Below are 23475 nucleotides of genomic sequence, written 5' to 3' on the forward strand. Positions count from 1 at the left end.
ACCCAGAAGACAGAAACCCCTCAAGAACTAGAACAAGTCACAGAATAAAGAGCTACTTCAACATTAGAAACTTTCTGAACAGAAGTAGCTGGACCTCCTAAAATCTTGAAAAAAATATGCAATCTCCATCCAGTATACCATGAGATTTTGAAGAACAAGCAATTCAGTGAAATAAAGAAAAGCTTGGGCCATTTTCAGTAGCTGAAAGCTGCACATACAAGGGAAGTAGCAGATCTGCTTGTGTCTGTTTTTGCTCCTCCCTAGTACTCTGCATAATAGACACTGGTGAAAGGCAAGGAAACGGAAAGATGGCAATACATGTATCTACTATATGGTGCTTTTAACAGAGCCTTGGTGAAACAAGTTCTTTATATTTGATATATATGACTATTACTGAATTCATACATTCAAGCTGGCTTAGGCCTGAGGAAGAACTTTTTGTTTTAAATCAGAAAATATGTACTTTTCCACTGCAAATAAATTATTCCTTTCTCTCTGGTGTTTTCATCTGTTAATGAAAAAAAAAGGCATCTGTTACTTCCAGAGCTGTCTTCATGACAATACAGAATTCACCGGAAAAAAGATTACAGTCTTCAGGGATTTCAGATTAGGGTCTCTTTGCAGATCTCTAAAGCCACTGTAGATAGTGTGCATTACTTATGCTGGACTATTGCAAAGAACAGATTAAATCAGTTCAGGCCACAGAATTATTCCATTTGATAGACTTTACAGCAGCTGTGAAACCTTGAGTGGTTGTTTGTTTGTTTTTTGTTTTTTTCTGGAAAGAAGTCTAATCTTGCTTTAACAAGTTTTATTTCTCAATCCACTGGTTGTGATAGCAGCCTCATTGGTCAAAGCGCACAATTTAACTCCAAGCTGAATATATGCGGAATACAAACAGAATTTATATTTCCCTTCTTGAATACCTTCAAGGCATGCTGTGATAGTTATGCCCCTATCAGAGCGATGTTCTAAAAAACAAAACAAACATTTATAATGTTCCACAATCAGACTCAGAAACATTTTTGTACTCTGTAGTTCCATCAAAAACATGAATCTCACAGGATCTCTACCACCAATCTTCTTCATGGTCCTGACGCAGCAAATGGCCTCCTCCAGACTTCATCATTCCTAGTATCATAATAAAATGCACCATGAAGAGCTGTAAAAGGGCAGCTCATGCAGTAATTTACAGGACTTCCTCTTCATCTAAACACCCATTGTACCAGAGTTGAAGGGCAAAGGAGCAGCAAGGTTTCCAACTTCTTATTACGTCACAAGTCCCCCCTTCTCCCTGTGTCCAGGGTAAGCAATTCCTCAACACTTGCTCTTCTTGAGGCTTTGAAACTGCTGCAACAGACTATGCAGGAATACACCCTCTTACACAACCAGAGTACTGTGACTAATGGAGCAAAACCCAGTTAAGAAATGCCTTCATTTATAGAGGATAGCACTGCCACACATACAAACCTAAACTATGAAGGCATCATGTCTTTACAAAGATAAAATAAGAGCTATTTATGGATGTAAGAGCTGCTTAGGTCATATGAACAGACAAATACTGCGGTGATCACTTAGTGTTTGCTTTGATACTTCTTTTATTTTTTTGGCAAATTCACAAACTGATCAGGAAATTGATACCACCCTCCAAAAAAGAAAAGGGTAAAGTTTGATAACATGCAGGTTCGCTGCACATAACAAGCATTATAATGCACACATTTCAGGAATTGTAGAAATATATTTTATAGATACATACATGCATACATGGATCATATATATCCATAGATATACTTAAAAATATATCATAGAATGATTTGAGTTAGAAGGGACCATTAAAGGTCATCAACTCCCCTGCAATGAATAGGGACATCTACAGCTAGATCTCATAGCCTTGTGGAGACTGACATTGAATGTTTTTAAATATACAAACAAATTTAGAAAGGAAAACACTATTACTCTTCTAGTAACATGTAACTTCTGGTTTGTCTTTGTCCCATGGAAGCAGTTCTGCAACATAGGACATGACTTGCACCCCAGAGCCACACATTGAAAGGCTGCCTTTTCTCCCTGACTGGACCACTCAGAGGTTCTACCATGTGCTTAAGGGTGAAGTGCTGGCAGAGCTGTAAGGACAGCACAGACAGAAGCCAGAACTAATCATGCAGACTGCCTAGCTCAAGAGTGACATAAATCTACATGCAGCATGGTACAGTGTTCATTCACATGTTCCTCAAGGCTTAGGGACTGCTAACCTACAAGCATTAACATAACACTTAGAAAGAAGCACAGCATTTAACTGCTAGTGTATTTCCACACACTTGCCCTGCTTTATATTCCGTAGAACAGAATGCACTTTGACTCAGCAGAGCATGAAGCAACAGCTAGTTAAGGCTCAGTGGTGGATGCTGCCCTCTGGTTTGTCAGGGTTGCTTTTTAAGAGTGTAAGTAGGCCTACCAGAGGGGCTGTTCAAAAAAACAAAAACAAAAACAAAACAAAACAAAACAAAAGAATAAATCACTGGAATAAGAGTTCAAAATTCACTTCTTGATGTGGAGTGATTTCTCTGTAATTTTTAGGCTGCAATTCAATTGGCCAGGCTCTGCTGTACGCAAAAACATCTAGAGAGAGGTTCCAAGGTCACAAGTCTTGGCTCTTTACCAGACAGAGCTACTCAGCATAAAACTTCCTCAAAAAGGAGCACACTTTTTGACAGTCTAAGATGCCCCCTGCAGAGAAGGGCTCAGAGAGCAGGTCAAGCCATGTAAAAGAATTCAATCTTCCCATACACAGCCAGGCTTTTTTACAGAATGGCAAAACAACCTCCCAGTGGTTCTAGAAGCATCAATGTTTATACAGCATCAGTTAGAGTATTTCTGCCACAGTATGCAATAGCAAACCTTTAAATGTAGTATAACGTCTCCAAAAGCTATGAACAACTTTAACTGAAATTTTCTAAATTTATTCTCCAGAGGTTTTGTTTTTCGTTTCGTTTTTGCCAGAAAGTGATCTTAATTTGAAGGAAATCAATGAGGCTCAAGGAAAGCATTAAGACTTTTAATGTTTTTCTAAAAATATTCCATAAAAGGTGTCCTCAGAAGTAAACCATCTCTGTCATGCTGTAATCTGCAGAAGAAACCGCCTGAGCTCCTGATGCCCAGTGTTCAGTGGAGTCCACCTGACTGTTAACACATGCAGAGCAATTCTGTTAAGGAGTCTGAAAGCAGAAGCTACAGGTAAAGAACTGAGGTTTGAAGACAGCTGCAGGTGGTGGTGAAGTCATGGCAAGCTGCATCTTCAAGAAGACTGCATAAGCTTGATCCACCAGGAGCCCTCAGGTTTTTTTAAATGGACTATCATGACTGATAGCTCATTTCTTCATCTGAAGTTGCTTGAAAAAAATAAAAGACACATTTTAACCTGTGTTTGCTGAAGATTAGTAAAGCAAGGGAAAAGAGCATTCCTTAGGCAGGGCATACTCCTGGAAATGTGTAGCTTTCTTTATTTACAGCAAGGCAGACCTTCCAATCCAAGCTTTGAGAAGTTCAGAGAAATCATATCTCATTTCTTTTTTCCAAGTCATATATTATGTTAATCCATCATCAATCTATTTATCTGCTGTTATCATCTCTCACTGATTTCAACTCCATTTCCAGGGCTGTATCTGAGTGCTACCCTAGCAATTTTGCCACTTTGCTCCCATTCCTCAAATTGACACATGGCTAATGGTTTTGTAACTTCACTTCCACCTTCCATTTCTGTCTTTTAGTAATGACAAATACAATGCCACATTTACAGTGACACAGTACTAGCATCTCCATCATAAACAATACTTGTGAGCACATACTGTGAGATCTGCAATGGCAATTTCTTCCCAGCTGCTTGATGTGTTAAAATTGCAGCCATCATTCTCCTCCAGATCTCTTTCAGTATTACCACATTTTAAGTCTCTTTCTGCCAAATAACTTTCAAATAATTCTGCAGTCCAACCCCAGCTTATTTGTTTATTTTTAACCCAGGTGCAGTTCATTTTACTGTGGTCCAGTATGGGCTAATATTTTTTTTTTTATTTCAATCATTTATTACATTATTATGTATTTCAGTAATGAGCATGTTCTCATCTAGCTTATCAGTGAAGCACATTAAATGGAAGAGCACCCAACCATGTTAGTAATGAAAAAACATTCCTCCCCAAAACTTCACATCACCCTGTTAGTGCTGTCTTCACCCAAAAGAATTTCAAATTGACTGGGTGCAAGAATTGCTACCAAGTTTTTTTGTTTGTTTTTTTAATAAAATTAATAATAACAATAAATAATAATTTGTGTTTGTTTTTTTTTATTTTTTCTTCTGAAAGTCAGCTCACCTTTCAAAAATACTTCAAAGTTACTTCTTCAAAGTTAACAAAAATTCACTGTCAAGGGTAGCAAGCAAAGCACTCACGAGCAGACACGGTCCTAGTGAAAATGTCACTTTAGACAGTCACCTGTTCCATATCCCGATTAAAATTTGTCAGCTATAAAAACATGTTCTCTCAGTAGCTTTCAGTTTATATATCCTAGTTTGACACACATGGAATATTTCAATACTGCAAAGTAGCTCTAAATGATAGAGCTCAAAAGACCTCTAAATGATAGAGATATCACAACAATATGTATTTTCAGAACACACATAAGAAGGACAGAAATAAACCAGTCTTTTCAGAGCCCACATATGAACTCAGCAGCTGCTGAAGTGACTGGGTACAACTTCTTATTTAGCAGTAACACATTGTTTTTGTTATTATGAATTGTACCGATCTTCCTAATAGCAGTGTAATGCCTGTGCTTTCTCTTTCCAAGCTTAGGTTTTCCTTTGCATTTTCTTAAGTCTTATAAGTAGAATCAATCAGCAAAACACTCCTGGGTTATGCTCTAGATGCCTTATGAAGCAGAGCTTTGAAAAGATGGAAATGTATCTCGCAGAGTTCACTTTCTAATCTGCACAGAGGCCCTTGGGTTCAAGAGCAGATTGGGACTCAGCACTCTCAGAAATTCAGTTTCTTAATCATGCTTCAGCAAAAGAGCATGATGATACCCTAGGCTGTGACAACAAATTTAACAAGTGAGCACAGTGACAGTCTTCCTACTCTGTTTTTATAACCTCTTTCTCTTTACAAATCTGTGAGAAATGTTTCTAAGTATTTATAGTTGCTTAACATTACCCATGTAGCATCAGTGCTACAGATAAGGAGATCAGAATATTAAAATTTTTTCTACCTTATTCTGTGCCAGAGAAGTTGCCCAGGTATATTTCTGCTGACTAAAGGGTAACAAAAATCCTACTTTGCAGTAACCTAAGTTGTTTTGTACTCATCCCTCCAGCCCACAGTATACTCATTCTCCATTTAATTTAATTTATTCTCTTCTCATGTATTGTTTTGGATGAACAACTGAAACTACTCATGCCTTCAAACCTTCAGACCACACAAATAGGAGGCTTTTGAGCACTCACATCTTGTCCACAACATATAATAAGCAGCATATATTCAAGACTGAAATGATGAATAACTTCTTCAAGTCTGTCTCCACAAAACCATGCTCAGAAACTCTGCATGAGGGATCAAAGGATATTACTGAGAGAAAGAAGTGCTACTGGATTGCCCCAGGAAACACCAAAACAGGCAGCATGTATACATCACTCACATAGGAAGGATGCAGAGCTGTTAATGAATTTCAGTACTTACTGCTGACTTGACAGCTATTTCCCTCCTTGCAAACTTCCCATATCACTGAGGCTACTTTGCTTTGTTTGCTTTTCAAATGAGTCTGGAAACCTCAGCTTCACAGCTCACACTCCAACCTGCTTACAACTACTTGCCTGGGGCTGGTCTTCTCCTCCAGGGACCCTTAAGAGACAGGTGGTGCCCCCCCCACCACTCTGTTGGTCATCCAGCCCTCTGATGAACTGCTTGCTTCCTGCCAGAAATATTTCCTGTCCTCACTCATTTGACAGAGCACGAACAAGTCTCACACACAAGGCACCAGCAGCATGCCAGATATAATAAGAAGTTTCAGATACCTAATTTACCCTCTAATACAGCTGTAGTTCAATATCAGAGCAGAACACAACTATTTTAAAATATAACACTCAAGAAAAAAAAAAAAAAAAAAAAAAAAGCATCGTTCAAAGACTAAGTAACTACATCATTATCTATGAGTGGGTTTATTTCCTGCTACTGCCTCAGTTCTCCATTTCAAGCAACCCATTTAGTTTTCTGACTCCAAGAAGCGTGGAAAAAACCCTGTTATAATAGAGGATATGAATTCCTTACAGTCTGTTCAGTACTGAAGCTATAGAGATGGACACACTGTCCAGGTTGCATTTCTCTCAGACAACATTTAAGTATGTCTTTGTCTATAAGACCTCTTTAACAAACCTCATTTCACACCTCCCTCTGGTATCACAGAATCGCCAAGGCTGGAAAAGACCTCCAAGATCATCTAGCCCAATCATCCACCAGTGTTTTCTCACTAAACAATGTCCCTCAGTACAATATCCAAACCTTTCTTGAACACCTCCAGGGGCAGTGATTCCACCACCTGCCTGGGCAGCCCGTTCCAGCACCCAATGACTCTTTCAGAAAACAATTTTTCTGAATGTCCAACCTGAATTTCACTACAATTATAGTTTTGAAAGGAAAAGGCATTACTTCTCACTTAACTCAGAAGCTGTTTTCAATGCATTAAGTCTGCTGATCAGCACTTCTGTATACCTCTCAAAATATGAAAGCACTTATTATTAAACACTTAAAATGACAACAAAACATCATCATGTCCTCTCTCTCTCTGATAAAATTCAAGCTATTTCACAATGACAAAGATGGCTTGAAGACTAAGAAATTCTTTCTTGATACATATGGGGAAACAATTGGCAAAATAAGATGAAATCCAATTCTGAACATTACATCAGAGGCTTATTTTTGCCTGAAGATTTATTTGAGAATCAGACTGGACTGGAAAGAGGCCACCATACACATCAGTTCCTCCATGGCTGTTGGCAGAATGCATGAGATTGAGAAAGATACATTCCTCCTCGAAAGCAAGGAAACACTGATTTATGTGAACTGTAGACAGCCAGAAGACACTGAGCACTGGAAGAACAAACATAACACCTTCTGTTGCTTTATACAGCACCTACTTAGTGTAACAAACCTAGGCAGTTCCAGAAGCAAGGGAAAAACAACAACAACAACAACAACAAAAAACCAACAAAAAAAAAAAAAAACCTGTCTTGTCTCAGACAGTTCTCCCATCACTGCCTTCTACTCACGGCCCTGAAAACTGGCATTCTCCAGTGGCAGAGGGGAATAGGGAAAGAGTCAGACCTAGCTTTATTTACAGTCTAAAGGGACATAAAGAAGTCCATAAAGGGTTATACAACATAATAATCTGAATGCAACCTTCTGGTTCAAGAAATCCACGGGTTAGAAGAATAATGAAGTACACGTATGCATGGTGGGAATATCCCTTTATCCTCATCAACTTCCTGAGCCCTTGTCCTGGCAAAGCACATGGAAGATGGCAAAATCAGTTCGCTAAGCCAACTGCATATTTGGTATCATTGGTAAAGATCAGAGGAAGGGCTGACAAGGCAGACATCCTGGTGGGCATCTGTTATAGACCTCCAAACCAGGATGAAGAGACAGATGAGGTATTCTATGAGCAGCTGGCACAAGCTGCACAATCGTCAGCCCTTGTCCTCATGGGGGACTTCAACTTCCTTGACATATGCTGGGAGTACAGCACAGCATAGAAGAATCAGTCTAGGAGGTTTCTGGAGTGCACAGAGGATAACTTCCTGATGCAGCTGGTCGAGAGCCCATGAGAGGAACTGCCCCACTAGACCTGCTGTTCATATACCGGAAAGGTCTGGTGGGAGATGTGGAGGTTAGGGGCTGCCTTGGACAGAGTGACCATGAAACATTTCTCGATTCATGGTGGAGCCTGGAGGGGAATAGTAAAACTGCTACCTTGGACTTCTGGAGGGCAGACTTTGATTTGTTCAAGAGACTAGTAGGGGGAGTCCCCTGGCATTCAGTCTTAGTGAACAAAGGGATCCAAGAGAGCTGGTTGCTCTTCAAGAAGGAAGTCTTAAGGGCGCAGGAGCAGGCGGTCCCCCTGAGCTGCAAAATGAGCCGGTGGGGAGGAAGACTGGCGTGGATGAATAGGGAGCCATTCTTGAGGCTCCGAGAGAATAAGAGAATCTACTGCCTGTGGAAGGAGGGATGGGCAACTGAGAATGAATACAAGGAAGTCATTAGGATGTGTAGAGGTGAAATCAGAAAGGCAAAAGCCCAGCTTGAATCTAACCTGGCCGCTGGGGTGAAAAGGAATAACAAACTCTTTTATAAATACAATAACAATAAGAGGAAGACAAAGAAGAATATCCTCTCTTTGCTGGATGAGGCTGGGAATGCGACCACTGAGGATAAGGAAAAGGCAGAGGTCCTGAATGCTTTCTTTGCCTCTGTCTTTAAAAGTCAGACCAGTTATCCTCAGGGTACTCCTCTCTCTGACCTGGTAGTTTCGGCTGGGGAGCAGACTAACTCCCCTGTGATTCTGGAAGAAATGGTCAGAGACTTACTACTCCAACTGGACTGCTACAAGTTCATGGGGCTGGATGAGATCCACCCAAGAGTGCTGAGGGAACTCGCAGAGGTGGTAGACAAGCCGCTTTCCATCATCTATCAGTGCACAGTGAGGTTCTGGAAGACTGGAGGCTTGCCAAAGTGACTCCCATTTACAAGAAACACTGTAAGGAGGATCTGGGGAACTACAGGCCTGTTAGCCTGACCTTGGTGCCAGGGAAGGTTATGGAACAGATTATCTTGAGGGAGATCATGTGGCATGTGCGGGATGACCGGAGGATCAGGCCTAGCCAGCATGGGTTCATGAAGGGCAGGTCCTGTTTGACCAACCTGATCTCCTTTTATGATCTAGAGACCTATCTGGTGGATGAGGGAAAGTCTGCTGATGCGGTCTACCTAGACTTCAGCAAAGCCTTTGACACTGTCTCCCATGCTATTCTCCTGCAGAAGCTGGCAGCCCGTGACTTGGATGAGTACACTCTTGGCTGGGTAAGGAGCTGGCTGGAGGGCTGGACTCATAGTGGTGGCGAATGGAGTTAAATCCAGCTGGCAACTGGTCATGAGTGGTGTTCCCCAGGGGTCAGTGCTGGGGCCTGTCCTCTTCAATATCTTTATTGATGACCTGGATGAGAGCATTGAGTGCACCCTCAGTAAGTTCGCAGATGACACCAAATTGGCTGGGACGGTGGATCTGCCTGGGGGTAGCGAGGCCCTACAGAGGGATCTGAGGCTGGAGAGCTGGGCTGAAGCCAATGGGATGAGGTTCAACAAGACCAGATGCCGGGTCCTGCACTTTGGCTACAACAACCCCAGCTGATGCTGCAGGCTTGGGGCAGAGTGGCTGGAAGACTGTGTAGAGGAAATGGACCTGGGGGTATTGATTGATACTCGGCTGAACATGAACCGACAGTGTGCCCGGGTGGCCAAGAAAGCCAATGGCATCCTGGCTTGCATCAGAAACAGTGTGGCCAGCAGGAGCAGAGAGGTGATTGTTCCTTGTACTCAGCACTGGTGAGGCCGCACCTTGAGTACTGTGTCCAGTTTTTGGCCCTTCAATACAAGAAAGACATCGACGCTCTGGAACGTGTTCAAAGGAAGGCAACAAAGCTGGTGAGGGGTCTGGAGCACAGGCTGTATGAGGAGAGGCTGAAGGAGCTGGGAATATTCAGCCTGGAGAAGAGGAGGCTCAGGGGAGACCTTATTGCTCTCCATAACTTCCTGAAGGGAGGTTGTAGTGAGCTGGGGGTCAGCCTCTTCTCTCGTGTCATTAGTGATAGGACCAGAGGGAATGGTTTCAAGCTACGGCAGGGGAGATTCAGGCTGGACATTAGGAAATATTACTTCTCAGAAAGGGTGGTCAGGCACTGGAATGGACTGCCCAGGGAGGTGGTGGAGTCACCGACCCTGGGGGTGTTCAAGGAACGACTGGATGTTGTGTTGAGGGACATGGTTTAGTGAGAGCTATTAGTAATAGGTGAACAGTTGGACTGGATGATCTTTAAGGTCCTTTCAACCTTGGTGATTCTATGATTCTATGATTTGACAGAGCAGCTCTCATCCTAGCCTTAGATTTCCACCTCTGCATCCCATACCACATAACAGTGGTATCAGTCTAATCCCTGCTTTTTCTCCATGTAGCACCACTTAAGGCACCCCTAACGCTGATGTCACTTTTCAGTAACAGAGACTCCTCCTGATTTTGTAAAGGATGGAGTCTGTAGGGAAACAACAATAATTTTGTGGTGTACACAATATACAACAAGAAAGCTAGGAATTTAAATTGTGAGATGGACCAGATTGAGTGTCTTAGTTGTTCCGATCTCTGCAGACCAGAAAGATGTAAAGGGATTAGCATGCACAACTGAATAAAAAACAAACCATTCCTCTTCAGTACTACCACCACATCATCCTAAGCTCCCTAACAATTCATTGTTCAAACTCAGATTGTTTCCAATCTGAAAATGGCTTAAAAATACCTATTTTCCCCCCCATATTCTACACTATGATTTTCAAAGGGATTCCTTCTTACCGAGAAGAAACAGCACTATTCATTTGTACGTGTGCTGTTTATGTCCTTCACAGTGTCCTTTGGCTTGTTTCCCCTTTAAGGCAGCTATATCCAAAAACTACTGAGGCTGGCTTGGTTTCTCCTTATTTATTGTCAACTTATAAAATATGTTTCTCAAAACACTCACTAGGCACATGTCCTAAATAACACTTAGCTAGAGGCACAAGTCCAACTCCCTCTTGCTATAAAACCTGCACTACTAGATAAGCCCTGAAGTATGACTGGAACGTTAAAATACATGCACTAATTGCTTCTAGCACAAACAAGATCCATTTGAGACAACCTGTCCTACTGGAAAGACTAAAGGTTATCAACTCTGCACCATAAGAGCATTAAGTAAAAACTCCATCCAAGCAATGTTTTACAGATCAAAGTGAGCTAAAGAGACCGTCTAGCAAAATCAATGCAAACAAATCCATGGGACCTGATCAGAAGCATCCATGTGTGCTGAGGGAGCTGGCAGAGGTGACCCTGGCTCACTCTCTATCATCAGTGAAAGGTCTTGCTGAATGGGAAAGGTGCCTGAAGACTGAAGGATAGTCAATGTCACTTCAGTCTTCAAAAAGGACAACAAGGAGAATCCAGGAAACTACAGGCCAGCCAGCCTCACCTCTGTCCTTGGAAAGGTGATGGAACAACCTCTTCCAGATACTCTCTCCAAGCAATTGGAAGATGGTTATTGGGAGTAGTCAAAGTGGATTCACCAAGGGTAAATCATGCTTGACCAACCTAGTAGCATTTAATTATGTCATCACTGGCTGGGTAGATGGGAAGACAGCAGGGGATGTTGTCTACCTTGAATTCAGCAAGGTGTTTGACACCACTGCCCATAGCACCCTTGTTATGAAACTTACAAAGCATGGGACAGGTGAGTAGACAGTGAGGTGGATTGAGAACTGGCTGGCTGGCAGAGCTCAGAAAGTTGTCATCAGTGGCACAGAGGCTGGTTAGAGGTCTGTAGCTAGCAGTGTTCCTTTGGGCTGGTGCTGGGTCCAATCTTGTTCACCATCTTCATCAATGACCTGGATGAAGGGATAGAATCTACCGTCATCAAGTTTCTTCATGATACAAAGCTGGGGGGAGTGGCCAACACACCAGAAGGCTGTGCTACCATTCAAGAACATCTGGACAGACCAGAAAATTGGACAGGGAGGAACTTGATGAGGTTTTAATACCTGAGGATGAATAACTGCATGCATCAGTGCAGGTTAGGGGCTAAACTGCTGGAAAGGAGTACTGCAAAGAAGGATCTGGATGTCCTAGTGGACATCAGATCAGCGATGAGCTAGCAGTATGTCCATGTAGTCAAGACAGCCAATGCTATAGTGGGTTGCATTGTAAAGAGCATGATCAGCAGGTCAAGGGAAGCGATCCTCCTCTTCTGCCCTGGTGAGGCCACATTTACACAACTGTGTCCAGCTTTTGACTCCCCAGCTCAACAAAGACAGGGATCTCCTAGAAGTCCAGAAGAGGGCCACAAAGATGATAAAGCATCTGGAGCATCTCCTGTATGAGGAATGACTGAGTAACCTGGCTCTGTTCAGCTTGAGAAGAAGACTGAGGTGGTATCTGATAAATGTTTATAAATATCTAAAGGGAAGTGGGATGCAAATGGATGAGACCAGGCTCTTCTCAGTGCTGCACAGCAAGAGGACAAGGAGTAATAGCTTAATGCTTGAACATAGAAAGTTCCATAAAAACCATGTGAAAAAAGCTTCTTTACAGTAAGTGCAATGGAGCACTGGAAAAGTCTGTCCAGAGAGGTTGTGGAGTCTCTTTCTATGGAGATATTCAGGACTCATTTGGACTCCTACCTGTGTGACCTGTATATAGCAGAGGGGTTGTACTCAATGATCGCTTGAGGTCCTTTCCAACACCTTTGATTCTGAGGTTCTGTAAATCTGAGTATCTCCATGCCAGTGCAAAAGCTTCCATTTCATCCCCAAGTTGTAGTATTAATAAGAAAAGTATTAATAAGAAAAAAAATAAGTATTAATAAGAAAAAATAAGTATTAATAAGAAAAAAAGAAACAAAACAAAACAGAGAAGTCCAGATTTAAATTCACATACTCATATGGCCTAAAAAGTCCTGAACTTGAATGCGCTGACCAAACAAATATATAGCTGACTCTGGCATTATGGGCAGATATCCATTACATACAGGCAGCGATCATGGCCACTTCTAGAACTTATCAGCAGATTATTGGTTCTGGGGATCCAACACTGGAAATCCCAAACAGCACTTCTTAGTGCAAATGGAGACGGCGATGAATGCTACCTAGCCCACAGCATCTGCTACTTAATGCCCAAGTCAGAGCTTTGCTTCTGCGAGGCTCTCTCCTCCCCCTTCTTGAGGAATTTCAAGAACAGCTTTGAACAGCCCCAGATCACCCCAGTGCACTGATTTGCAGTTTGCGAGTAAACAAATAAACAGCCTTTCTCCCACAGCATTGTCTAGGGGGTCAGTGAATTACTCCATATCACATGGAGGACTATTCATAATTAATCTCTTCCCCTAAAAACAAGGCCAGCCTCAATACCAATGTTTGTCTTGAGATCAGTAGCCCTAGCTTATGCTGGAAAAAGAGCAGCTTTGTAGTGGCTTCAGAGGTAGTAAAAAAAATGAACCATTTTTGTGCTTCTTTTCTATCCTTTAACAGTAGACATATGAATAAAACCTCAGAAGACAATTCCTGTTGTTCTCTGGTTGATGCATCTTCTGACCACATCATCCAGCTCTGGAAAGTCTGAAACTCACTAAAACATTTTTAAGATGTAGACCAACAGACCAATCACACAGCACTATACATAACTCGCATATTAAATATTCTCACTTAAGTCCCAATTTAGTAACCTTCCATAGTTATAAATGCAAGTTGCATGCCTGCCAAAATATAAGCACTTGCCAAATGTTTAATAAAATTAAAAAAAATAATCCAACAACAAACATTAATACATTCTGGATGACAGCACCACAACAAGGTAAAGCAGGATGTATACTACTTGTCTCAATATGTTTCACTTTGATTTAGAAACTGGGGGGAAAAAGCCTACAGAAGTTACTTAAAGGTCAGGTTAGCTTACTGCCCTTTATCCTGACTTTTTCAAATCAGTAGCAAAATTTATAATCCAATAAAGTTCCTTGATAGGTTTCCATTTCTATAGCAGAAGCTCATGTCATACACCTCCAATCACCTGAGACATCTTAAGTGTCACAGACAGAGGGGAGCCAAAATTGGTACCACTGCTAAGGGTACCTGTTGTTTCCTTCCCTTCCTTTCTCCTTTTCCAGATATTCTGAAATGCTTTATTTGACAGTTGATACACTAAAATGACGCACTTAAGCATGAGGTATGCAAGCTAACAGATGAAAGATTAAACATTATTTAATAGAAACAGAAGCATTTTAAAAGTTGGCAATGGATCAGAAAACTATTCTAGTGATTCTGCTAAATCAGATCATAGTGAAAACCATGACTGAGATTTATCAGTCAGAAAATAAATAAATAAATAAATATGTACATTTTCTGTTTTTTAAGAGGAAAAAAATAAAACGATATATTACATTTCACCCCAAGAGAAACAACTTTAACAGTTGATATGACATTTTACTACATTAGAAACACCACAGTCCCTTCAGAACAATTGGGCATGAGCTGATGGAAGACCCATTCCATTCTATGGGAGCTGAGGCACTCAGCACCTTCCAGCACTAAGGTCCTCCTGTTTGAACCAGACGCTTATCTCCTAGGGAAAAAAAATCCGCAGCTCCACGCATTTTGGATAAGTGACAACTTAGAGAGCGGTTACTATTATTGTTATTATCAGTTGCAATTTTATATTTTTACTGAAAATGGTTTAAAAAATTATTTCAGAGCTCCACATTATTCCACCAGTCCTCAGCAAAAACTATTACTTCTCCATAACGAAACCAAACCCTGCAACAAATATGTGAAATGCGACCTCAGTTGGTCTTGCTGAGCAAACATAAACAATTTATATGCATGAAAATAAATGCAAATTGTCTATCACTGAAATACTTCTGAGGAAACCACTAGTAATTCCAATTTCTGATGGCTACTTGAGAAGGCAAAAAAAGTGTTTCAGTGCATCTGTTTATATTGATTGACTCCAGCATTTCAGTACTTCCTTACAGTTATTATTTCTCACTCTACAGATGTTCAAAATAATACAAAAAGATGTAACCAACACATGCTACAGCACATCAAATGAAAAAACATTCAACTCTGCAAAAGCTTAAATTGAAATCCAAATTTTCAGATTTTGAATCAACCTTCTACCAAATTATATTATTTGCAATTCCTCACGAACTTTACTGTAAGGACCATACAAGCTGTCACAAACATAGCACTTCAATTTGTTCCCACCTTGAAGGCAAGACAAGACCACAGAACCATAACCTGAGTTGGAAGGGATCCACAAGGATCAAGTCTAACTCTGTCTCAAACCAAGGTTGCCCAAACTGTGTCTTAGAGCACTGTACAGACACTTCTTAAACTCTAGCAGCTGAAGGCTGTGCTCACCTGCCTGTTGAAGTCTACCAGGAGGTCTCCCCTCAGCCTGCTCTGCTCTGGGCCCAAGAAATCAAGGGACCTCAGCAGTGCTTCACTCTTCTCACTCTCTAGAACCTTCATCACCTTCATAGATCTCATTTGAATGCTCTCAATTAGTTTTATGTTCTTCTTACATTGCGGTGCCCAACCTGCACCCAGTGCTGGAGGTAAGGCTGCACAGTGCAAGGCAGAGGGGACAAGGCCTGCCTTCACCCACTAGCAGTGCTGGGCATGGTGCACCCCAAGGTATGGTTGGTTTTCTAGGCTGCCAGGGAACACTGCTGTCTCAGATTCAACATGCTGTCAACCAGAATGCCCAGATCCCTCCCCACAGGGCTGCACTCTAAAGTCTCAATCCTCAGTCTGTACATATATCCAGAACTGCCCTGACTCAGGCACAGAATCCGGCACTTGCTTTCCTTGAACTTCCTGTGGTTGGTGACTGCCCAGCCCTTCAGTCTCTGCAAGGCCTCTCTGCTCAAAAGGCTCCTCTCAACCTGGATATTTTGTCCAGAAGGATAGTGTGAGAAAGCTCTTCTGAATGAGTACAGATGGGAATAGATGTTACCGTCCCTGGAAACAGCAGCTGGAAATGGTTTGAAAAGCAGAACTGTTAAACCTAAGCCTATTTATTGAATTACAAAAGTATTTATTAGACATAAAAAAGTCAATGTGTAATTACATAGCTAAAATTTTAGTTAATCTCTATACGCAGCACCGTACAAGTCTGAAGTTTTCCTTAACATTAAGAGTTGTAAGAGGGATAAACCCTCAACTCAAAGTTGTGTTTTCATAACATGGCCTGCTTTGAACTTGTGCTTTTAATTACTTTCGTACTTGAGTGCATCTGAGCACCTGTAAAGTAAGTATCATTTTGCATGGAAGACACAGTACAAGTTGCAACGTATTAACTGCCAAAAGTTACCAAAAATAAAACATTTGCAAAGTTTAAAATTTGATACAGGGTAAAGGCTGTCCTGATGCAATTACAGAACAGTAAGTTTCCAGCCAAGAGATGAAATGAAACAAATGCAGTGAGGTGGAAAAAAGGGAACAATTCCAGATGGCAATGCAGCCATTTCCCCTGCTGCACCTGCCAGCGTAGTGGGATACTCGGAAGGCAAGAGAAGAAGCCAGCCCTGTAGGTACTACACAGAAGAGACCAAGGGATGAAGAATGCTGTATTAAATAAGAAGCTCCTACTGGGAAAACCAAGAAAAAGTGATTTCAAGTCATTCCTCTAAATGAGCAAGCAGCTGAAGGACCTGAATTGCAAAGTGGTAAGAGAAACCACACAGTCTCAGTCTCTGAACGATAGAAACACATCCTGGCATGGAGAAGTAATGGTGATTGCTACAGAAAACATGTCAGAGAAGTACTTCTGAAAAGACTGGAAATAACGTTAGCATGTGCAAGGCTAGTGAGAGGTTATTTTATGGGTAGGTAAGATAAAAGAAGCTCATCACTTAAGAAATCAGCTAACAAAGGAAAAGTCAGGAATGTCAGTTATAAAGATATTCATTTTCAGACCAGAAAATAAAGTGTAAAACACTTATTTCAGGCAGAAGTGCAGTGACAGAATCCAGGTTGTGCTGGAAAAATAAACAGTTCTTTCAGGTATTTATATGTAGGCTAAAAGCTAGGTGGGCAACCTGCTTTATCAGCTTATTTATGTCTACCTGCAATATCAGTTCACAGTACAACATGGAAACTATTTTGAACACAGATCCAGGAAAGAAAAGCAAAGGTACTCGACCACTGGTGGACAAATAAGCACGAAGCAGCCTTCAATCACTTCCTAGATACATCCCTCTTCACACTAAGAACATCCAATTCATCAGCTTTTCAGACTCAAAATTAAAGAGGTCTCTAATAGCATTTAAAAATGAAAATGCTGCATATGCATGTAACCAACAGGATAGTATTTTTAGCCCATTTAAAGATGAAAAAGTTCCCTGTAGGGCTTAGAGTGAGAACTGTCTGCCCAAGAAGTAGTCACTCAAACATCTGCAAGGTATTACAATGGGAGAAATTTAAAGCATTACTAGAAAAAAGTCATTATGTTACTTCTTCAGTGCTGTCATTCAGAAAATGGCCAAAATATTGCAACTACAACACTGAAAATGTTTTTACCCCAGTGTCTTAGTGCCATTTCCTGTACATTATATACATTTACTGAAAATCTTTGGCACCAACAGACACCATCTCTTTCTGTACGGTAATTTTCTGTGAGGTTCTGCTTTTTTTTAATTTTATTTTATTTTTTTTTTTTTTAAGTATGACGGTGGTGGGAAAGTGGGGAATACAAATTTCAGATCTTCGAGCCTCTTTCCAAATATGGATAGCAGAATAAAAAGTAAAGAATTCCACCTGCCAAAAGCTCCTTTTCATATAAAATGAGCCAACATTAGCTCTGCTGTATCTAGTAATTGCTTTCTGGCCAATGTACAAAGAACTTTATAGGTCAAAAGAGAAAAAAAAAAAAAATCCTATCTGAGAAACAAAAGATGCTATTCAGATCCTGTGCATTCCTTCTAAGGAACTATATTAAGCAAACACAGGTGCCAAGCTGGTAATACATGAAAATAATTTTTACTGTTGCTTACAGTGAATCTTCAGGCAACAAGAGCACATGCTGAAGCCAAAGGTTTCACCTACTTAAAGACAGCACAAAAACATGAAACAACAGAGTCTCAGCACTCAGAATGAAGCACTCACAGGGTACTTGGGGTGTCAGATTCATTCAGAGGATTTTACACATGTCCCTAGCACATCAGAATTACTGATATAACTGATTGCAGGCTAACCATAACTTTGGTAGAAAGATTTGTTACTTGGAGAGGAAAGCACTTTCTTCCATTCTAAATTATTTGTAAAGGCTTTCTCAGATGCTTGGAAAATCGGGACTAGGGGGAAAGGTAATATATACATAATTTATATAAAACTCAGACTCAAAACTACATGCTTATCTACGGACTGCCAATATGAAAAAGTTAATTGATCTAAGTGGGTCAGTTCATGAGGAAATGCAGCCTACTGATGCCTATTTTACTGCACTGCACACAGCTTACGTCGTGAATCAAGATTAAATGGAGAGCACCAGTGCAACAGAATACACTCTACACTTCATGTTCTATCCACCGTTTGCAGGCTGAAAAACTTCAGTTCTGTAAGCCTAAATTATCTACAGAAAGCAGTTTCTTATTCTGGTCAAATAAGTGCATCCATTCAAGAAAACTACACCTTAATAAGTACCATAAGAGACTCTGTCAAACAGTCAACCAGCAACTCACAGTCCTCCACCTTTTTTTTAACTAGACTGTTATGCCTTTAGCCAGGCAGATCTTTTAATGTAAGGAATTTAAAGCACTAGCAGACAAACCCTAGACTGAATATACACTTTCACAGTTCTAACTGTCAGAGCAATAGAAGATTAAACATGAATGGTAATATTTTCTGGTTGATAAGAGATTTTATTGTTTCTACACAGGGTATGCTATCAGTTATTACTGGTATTTTGCACTTGAGGAAAACCTGCCATTTGCAGTATGTAACAACACAGATAGAAGCTAGCAGGGACGAAGAAGAAAACATCATGGTATAAGGAGCCATTCTCATACTTGGAAGAAATCCAAATGGAAAAGTTTGACTGACAAAACTGGCACACATTGTACTAGAGAGCTGTGTCTTCTCTACTGGATTCCCTCTCTTTAGAAAAACACATGGCCTGAGCTGCAGAGAACAACACAAGTGAATGAATATGCTAGGATACTGACAAAACCCAGCACTGCCCATGGAAGCAAGAATTTAAGCTCAACAACTGACCATTAAATACAAACAGATCATTCATGTTTTTAAACATTATGTGAACACTTCAGTACTGCTGCTTACATACCATCATGACACGATGCTATGTATTTTGTGTCTCTCTTCTGCAACAGACACAGTGCACCACTTCACTTCCAGGCACACCTTCTAAACAATGAGGAACGTACCAATGACTCCTAGTAGAACAACATCATTTTCCATAATGTAATGGATTATCCTCTGTGTTGGATCAATGATGATACATCCATTTGGAAAACTCATTCTGACATTCTCAAGCTAACAGCTGGTTTCCTGCACATGTGCATTGGATTCTAAACTGAATTCCATACAGCTGAGTTAAGTTCAGTGACAGTATTCCTACTACTGCAAGGAAAGTTTATATCCTACTCAAAATAAAATAAAATCATTTACTGTTAATTTCCTTTGTTATAGGGGAAAAAAATAAAGAAAGAAAATTCTATTTACAGAATACAGAAATTGTTATACGACTGCATTACTACAATAATTGAAAATTTGAAAATATTAGTTTGCAAAACAGTTTAAAAGTCCTATGTTAAAACTAAGAGATTTGACTTAATAAATTTCTGATTCTACACATTCCTTACATCAGCAACTCGGGAAGCAGTACTTATTACATGCACACAACACTAACATTCAGATGTGGTCATATGGAAAGAAACTTGAAAACTTTGTCTATGTTTAAATCATTATTTCATCTGGAAGGATTAAAAGAATCCCACCCCTTTTGCCCCAATATTGTATACTTTCGTGCTGCATTTTAAACATGGTAACAATCTACTACAAGAAGGCAGGTCTACTTTACCTACAGCTATGCCCACAGAGCCTGTGTGCCTGTGCTCCATGACAGACCAATCTATTTCCCCTATCCCCATACAGCTCTACTTACCCAAACTGTCATTTTAGAAAGAAAACAGAAAAACAAATAGAGTTTACACCAATTTATGTCAATAGAAAGGCAAATTCCAAAGATCTTCCCTGTATATCACTGAAGTTAAAGAAGTTTTGAAGATAATTTCACTAAAAGCAAGACTGCGTACTTCACTATTATGTGAAAAAAAAAAGCCCTTCTGCCTATTTAAGGGGTCACTTTGCACTTTAGGGCTGCAGAACATGCCCACTGCTTAATGCTAGCATTAAGTGGGTCTGTAGGAGATTATTTAAATAAACATAAAATATTCAGACATGTTAATAAAACGTCTGATCCACACCAAAGCTCTGATAAAAGTGCTCTGGGGAAACCTGTCCTGTACTCTACTAAAGGGATGAGAGACAGTTAACTGTGAGTGCATATTAAGAGATGCCCCCAAAAGCCTCAGCCAAAGAAACCAGTGAGCACCGATCGGCTTCACAAGCTATTTCACACAAGTTCCGTGAAAACCAAGAAAAAGACTCTAAAACAATACATTTCACTTGTAAAGACCCAGTGAATTGCAAACCAACTCATTTCTTCTCACAGACAGTATTCTATGAGAACATTCTGCATCTTGCAAGGAAGAGTTATTAACACCAAAAGCTTTTAATAACTCCAACAGGATTTGACATAATAATTACAGACACTGGGTTCCTACACTGATGAGGGAACGCGGTTTTACGTACAGTATATCCAGCCAACAGCAAAAAACACAGTGTAGCACATAAAAGATGAGCCACGGCTTGCACGAGCCGCAAGAGACTATGAAAGCAAAGCACTTTATTTTAAAAAAGAGCAGGCTTAAGTCTGAACAAAATAACTGCAGAAGACACGTTCTAGCAAACTGCCGCGATTGATTTAAACAGGTCTTTGGTGTTACAAATCGCTGCAGCACAAGGAGCTGCTGGGCAAAACTTGCGAGAAGTGGACGCTTCCCCCGGTGGAGCTCGAGAGACACGAGCGCAACCTCAGCGCCTGCGGAGCCCGGCGGGCAGCGGGGCCAGCATGCCGGGCAAAGCACCAGGGCCACCCAACCCACCCAACCGGGGCCACCCAGCGCCTCTCCTAGGTCAACTCGCAGCCTGCACCTCGCTGGAAAATAATATTAGTAATCAAATACAGAAAGTCCGAGAGTGAGAAGGTCGTCGCCGGAGCGCCGCCGACCCTCGGGCCGCGTGCCGGTGGTATGACGGCCGGGACGGAGCGCTCGGGACACGGCCCCGCACCGCCCGCCGGGATGCCCGGCACTGCCGAAACGCCCCGCACGGCGCCGCTCCCCGCGGCGGCGGTTCCCGCTCCGGCTCCAGCCCGGGGGGGACGCGGACCGCCCGGCCTGCCCCCGAGGCAGCGGCGCCCACGAGCCCCGCCGCCATTTCCCCCCCGCGGCCGCGAGGGGCAGAGGGCGGGCGGCGGCCCACCTGTTCGCGGCGGCGGAGCGGGGAGAAGGCAGGGGCGGCCCTACCTGGGATGGCCAGGTTGGTGAGCGGGGTGCTGCGGATGCTGTCGGGCAGAGCTGCCATCCAGTCGGCGAACCGCGGTTCGTTCTTGCCTTGCGACGAAGCCATGCCGCCGCCGTACCCCGACCGCTCTCCTTCTGCCGCCGCAACCGCTCGTTCCAGCCCGCCTGGCCCCGGCCCGGCCCCGCCCGCCCGGCGCCGCCCCGTGCCGCCCCGTGCCTCGCCGCCTCGCCCCCGCCCGCTGCCCCTCCCCGGCCGGGCCCTGACCGCCGGCGGAGCGCCGTTCTGTTGCCGTTCTGTTGCCGTGCTCTGCTGGCGCGGCCGGCGCGTCGCCGCTCAGCGGGGCCGGGCTGTCCCCGCGGAGGGCAGGGGGCGGCGGCGGGAGCCTCGGCCCGTCGCAGGTAACTCGAGGGACGAGGTGCGGTCGCAGGCCGGGCCCTCGGCGGCAGACCTCGTGCCGCGGCTCCTTCTTTCCGGTCCCAGAATTCGCCTTTGCCGCCGGCTGGGCCGTGTCACCATCTCCCCTCGGCGCCAACGCGGGATCTCGGCCCAAAAGTCCCACCCTGCTGCTGGGATGGCAGTGGGGACATCGGCGGCCTCGCTCTCTGTGCAGCCCCGGGGCTCCGAATAACCTCCCTGGCCCTGACTGCGATCACAGAGTCATAGAATATCTCAACTTGGAAGGGACCCGGAAGGATCACCCAGTCCGACTCCTGGCTCCATATGGAACCACTGGAAATCAGACTGTGTGATGGAGGACGTTGTCCTAACACTGTTACTACTATGGCAGCTTGGGGCTGTAACCAGTGCCCTAGGCAGTCTGGTGAGTGCCCAGCCACTCCATCAGTGATAGAATTGTAGAATACGACTAGACACCCTTCATGCTGGGACTGTGGCCTTGGGAGGCTGCTCCAAGTTTCTCTACTCGTATATAATAAAATCACTGCAATGGGTTGGTCACACACACACACACAAATCACTCCTTCCTGGAATACTCTGGAGATTTGTTTTCTTTTGGCTATGATTTCTTACTGCCCTTTGAAGAAGATATAAATTAGTGTCATCCATTCTCATTCCCAACCTGTCTTTATTTTGAGAGGCAGCTTCTTAAATGTTTGCGCTAGCAAAGCATTTATATTTCTGTCTCCAGATCAATGAATTAATGAAGCCAATAAGGCTCTGTGAGCCATCTTGAGCTGTTACAACAGTCTTGATCTGTTGACCTCAGCATGAGCGGTCATGTTTTATTAAAGTGGCTGATATGTGTGTGGAATTCTGGAGATGTTCACTTGTCAGAAACAGTGCCTGAAAAGAACCAGTGCAGATGATCACCTCACCTTGAAGCCCTAGCAGAGCCAGCTGTGGTCCTGCAGTTTGAGTTGTTCCTCAATATCTTTGACAGCAGCTGGCTTAGGAAATAAAAATGCAGGGAGCAATTATTAGTAACTCTTATTTCTCTTTTGGTCCAAGTGTGCGGAAGAAACAAAAACAAACAAACAGACAAACAAAAGACACACACAATACGGCCTCTTCCTTCATCCCAAAATAAAAGATTTCTTGAGAAATGAATATTTCTGACTTTTTTTTTTTTTTTTTTTTAAAGGAAAAATGCTGACTCACTCATTGCAATAGGAACAGTTCTTAAGGTGGGTTTTACATGGAGAAATGCAAACAGATGGTTGGCTGGATGTGAATTGATACCACATGGAAAAGAAGGAGAAGTGCACAAACAATCACGTAAATGGGTTTAATTTTTCAGTATTTTTGTATGCCATTTAGTACACTAATTTGCCCCTTTCAAAATCACCAGTATTAGTAAATTTGGGGGAAAAAAAAGTCTGGATTTTGGATATGAAAACATAAAACATGCTAATGACCTGGAAATGGAAGGTACTTCTTTATTCATCCCCAAAGAACAGCATGAAATTATAGTACAAAGATTACAGATTTCTAAAGATCATTCAAGTGAGGAGTAATGAGTGTTTTTAAT

The 23475-nt window shown here is 42.3% G+C and overlaps 1 protein-coding gene across 1 annotated transcript in view; it reads right to left on the reverse strand.

Moving 5' to 3' along the window:
* The window catches only part of PLCXD3 (phosphatidylinositol specific phospholipase C X domain containing 3), a 91463-nt gene extending 69773 nt beyond the window's left edge, over positions 1-21690 (reverse strand). Inside the window, exon 1 of the mRNA XM_072359699.1 lies at positions 21491-21690. Within this exon, the coding sequence (XP_072215800.1) occupies positions 21491-21593 (103 nt within the window). The 5' untranslated portion in view covers positions 21594-21690. The remainder of the gene's footprint in view (positions 1-21490) is intronic.
* Between the last annotated feature and the right edge of the window lie 1785 nt (positions 21691-23475).

This window comes from Excalfactoria chinensis, chromosome Z, assembly GCF_039878825.1.
Source record: "Excalfactoria chinensis isolate bCotChi1 chromosome Z, bCotChi1.hap2, whole genome shotgun sequence".
NCBI lineage: Eukaryota > Metazoa > Chordata > Aves > Galliformes > Phasianidae > Excalfactoria > Excalfactoria chinensis.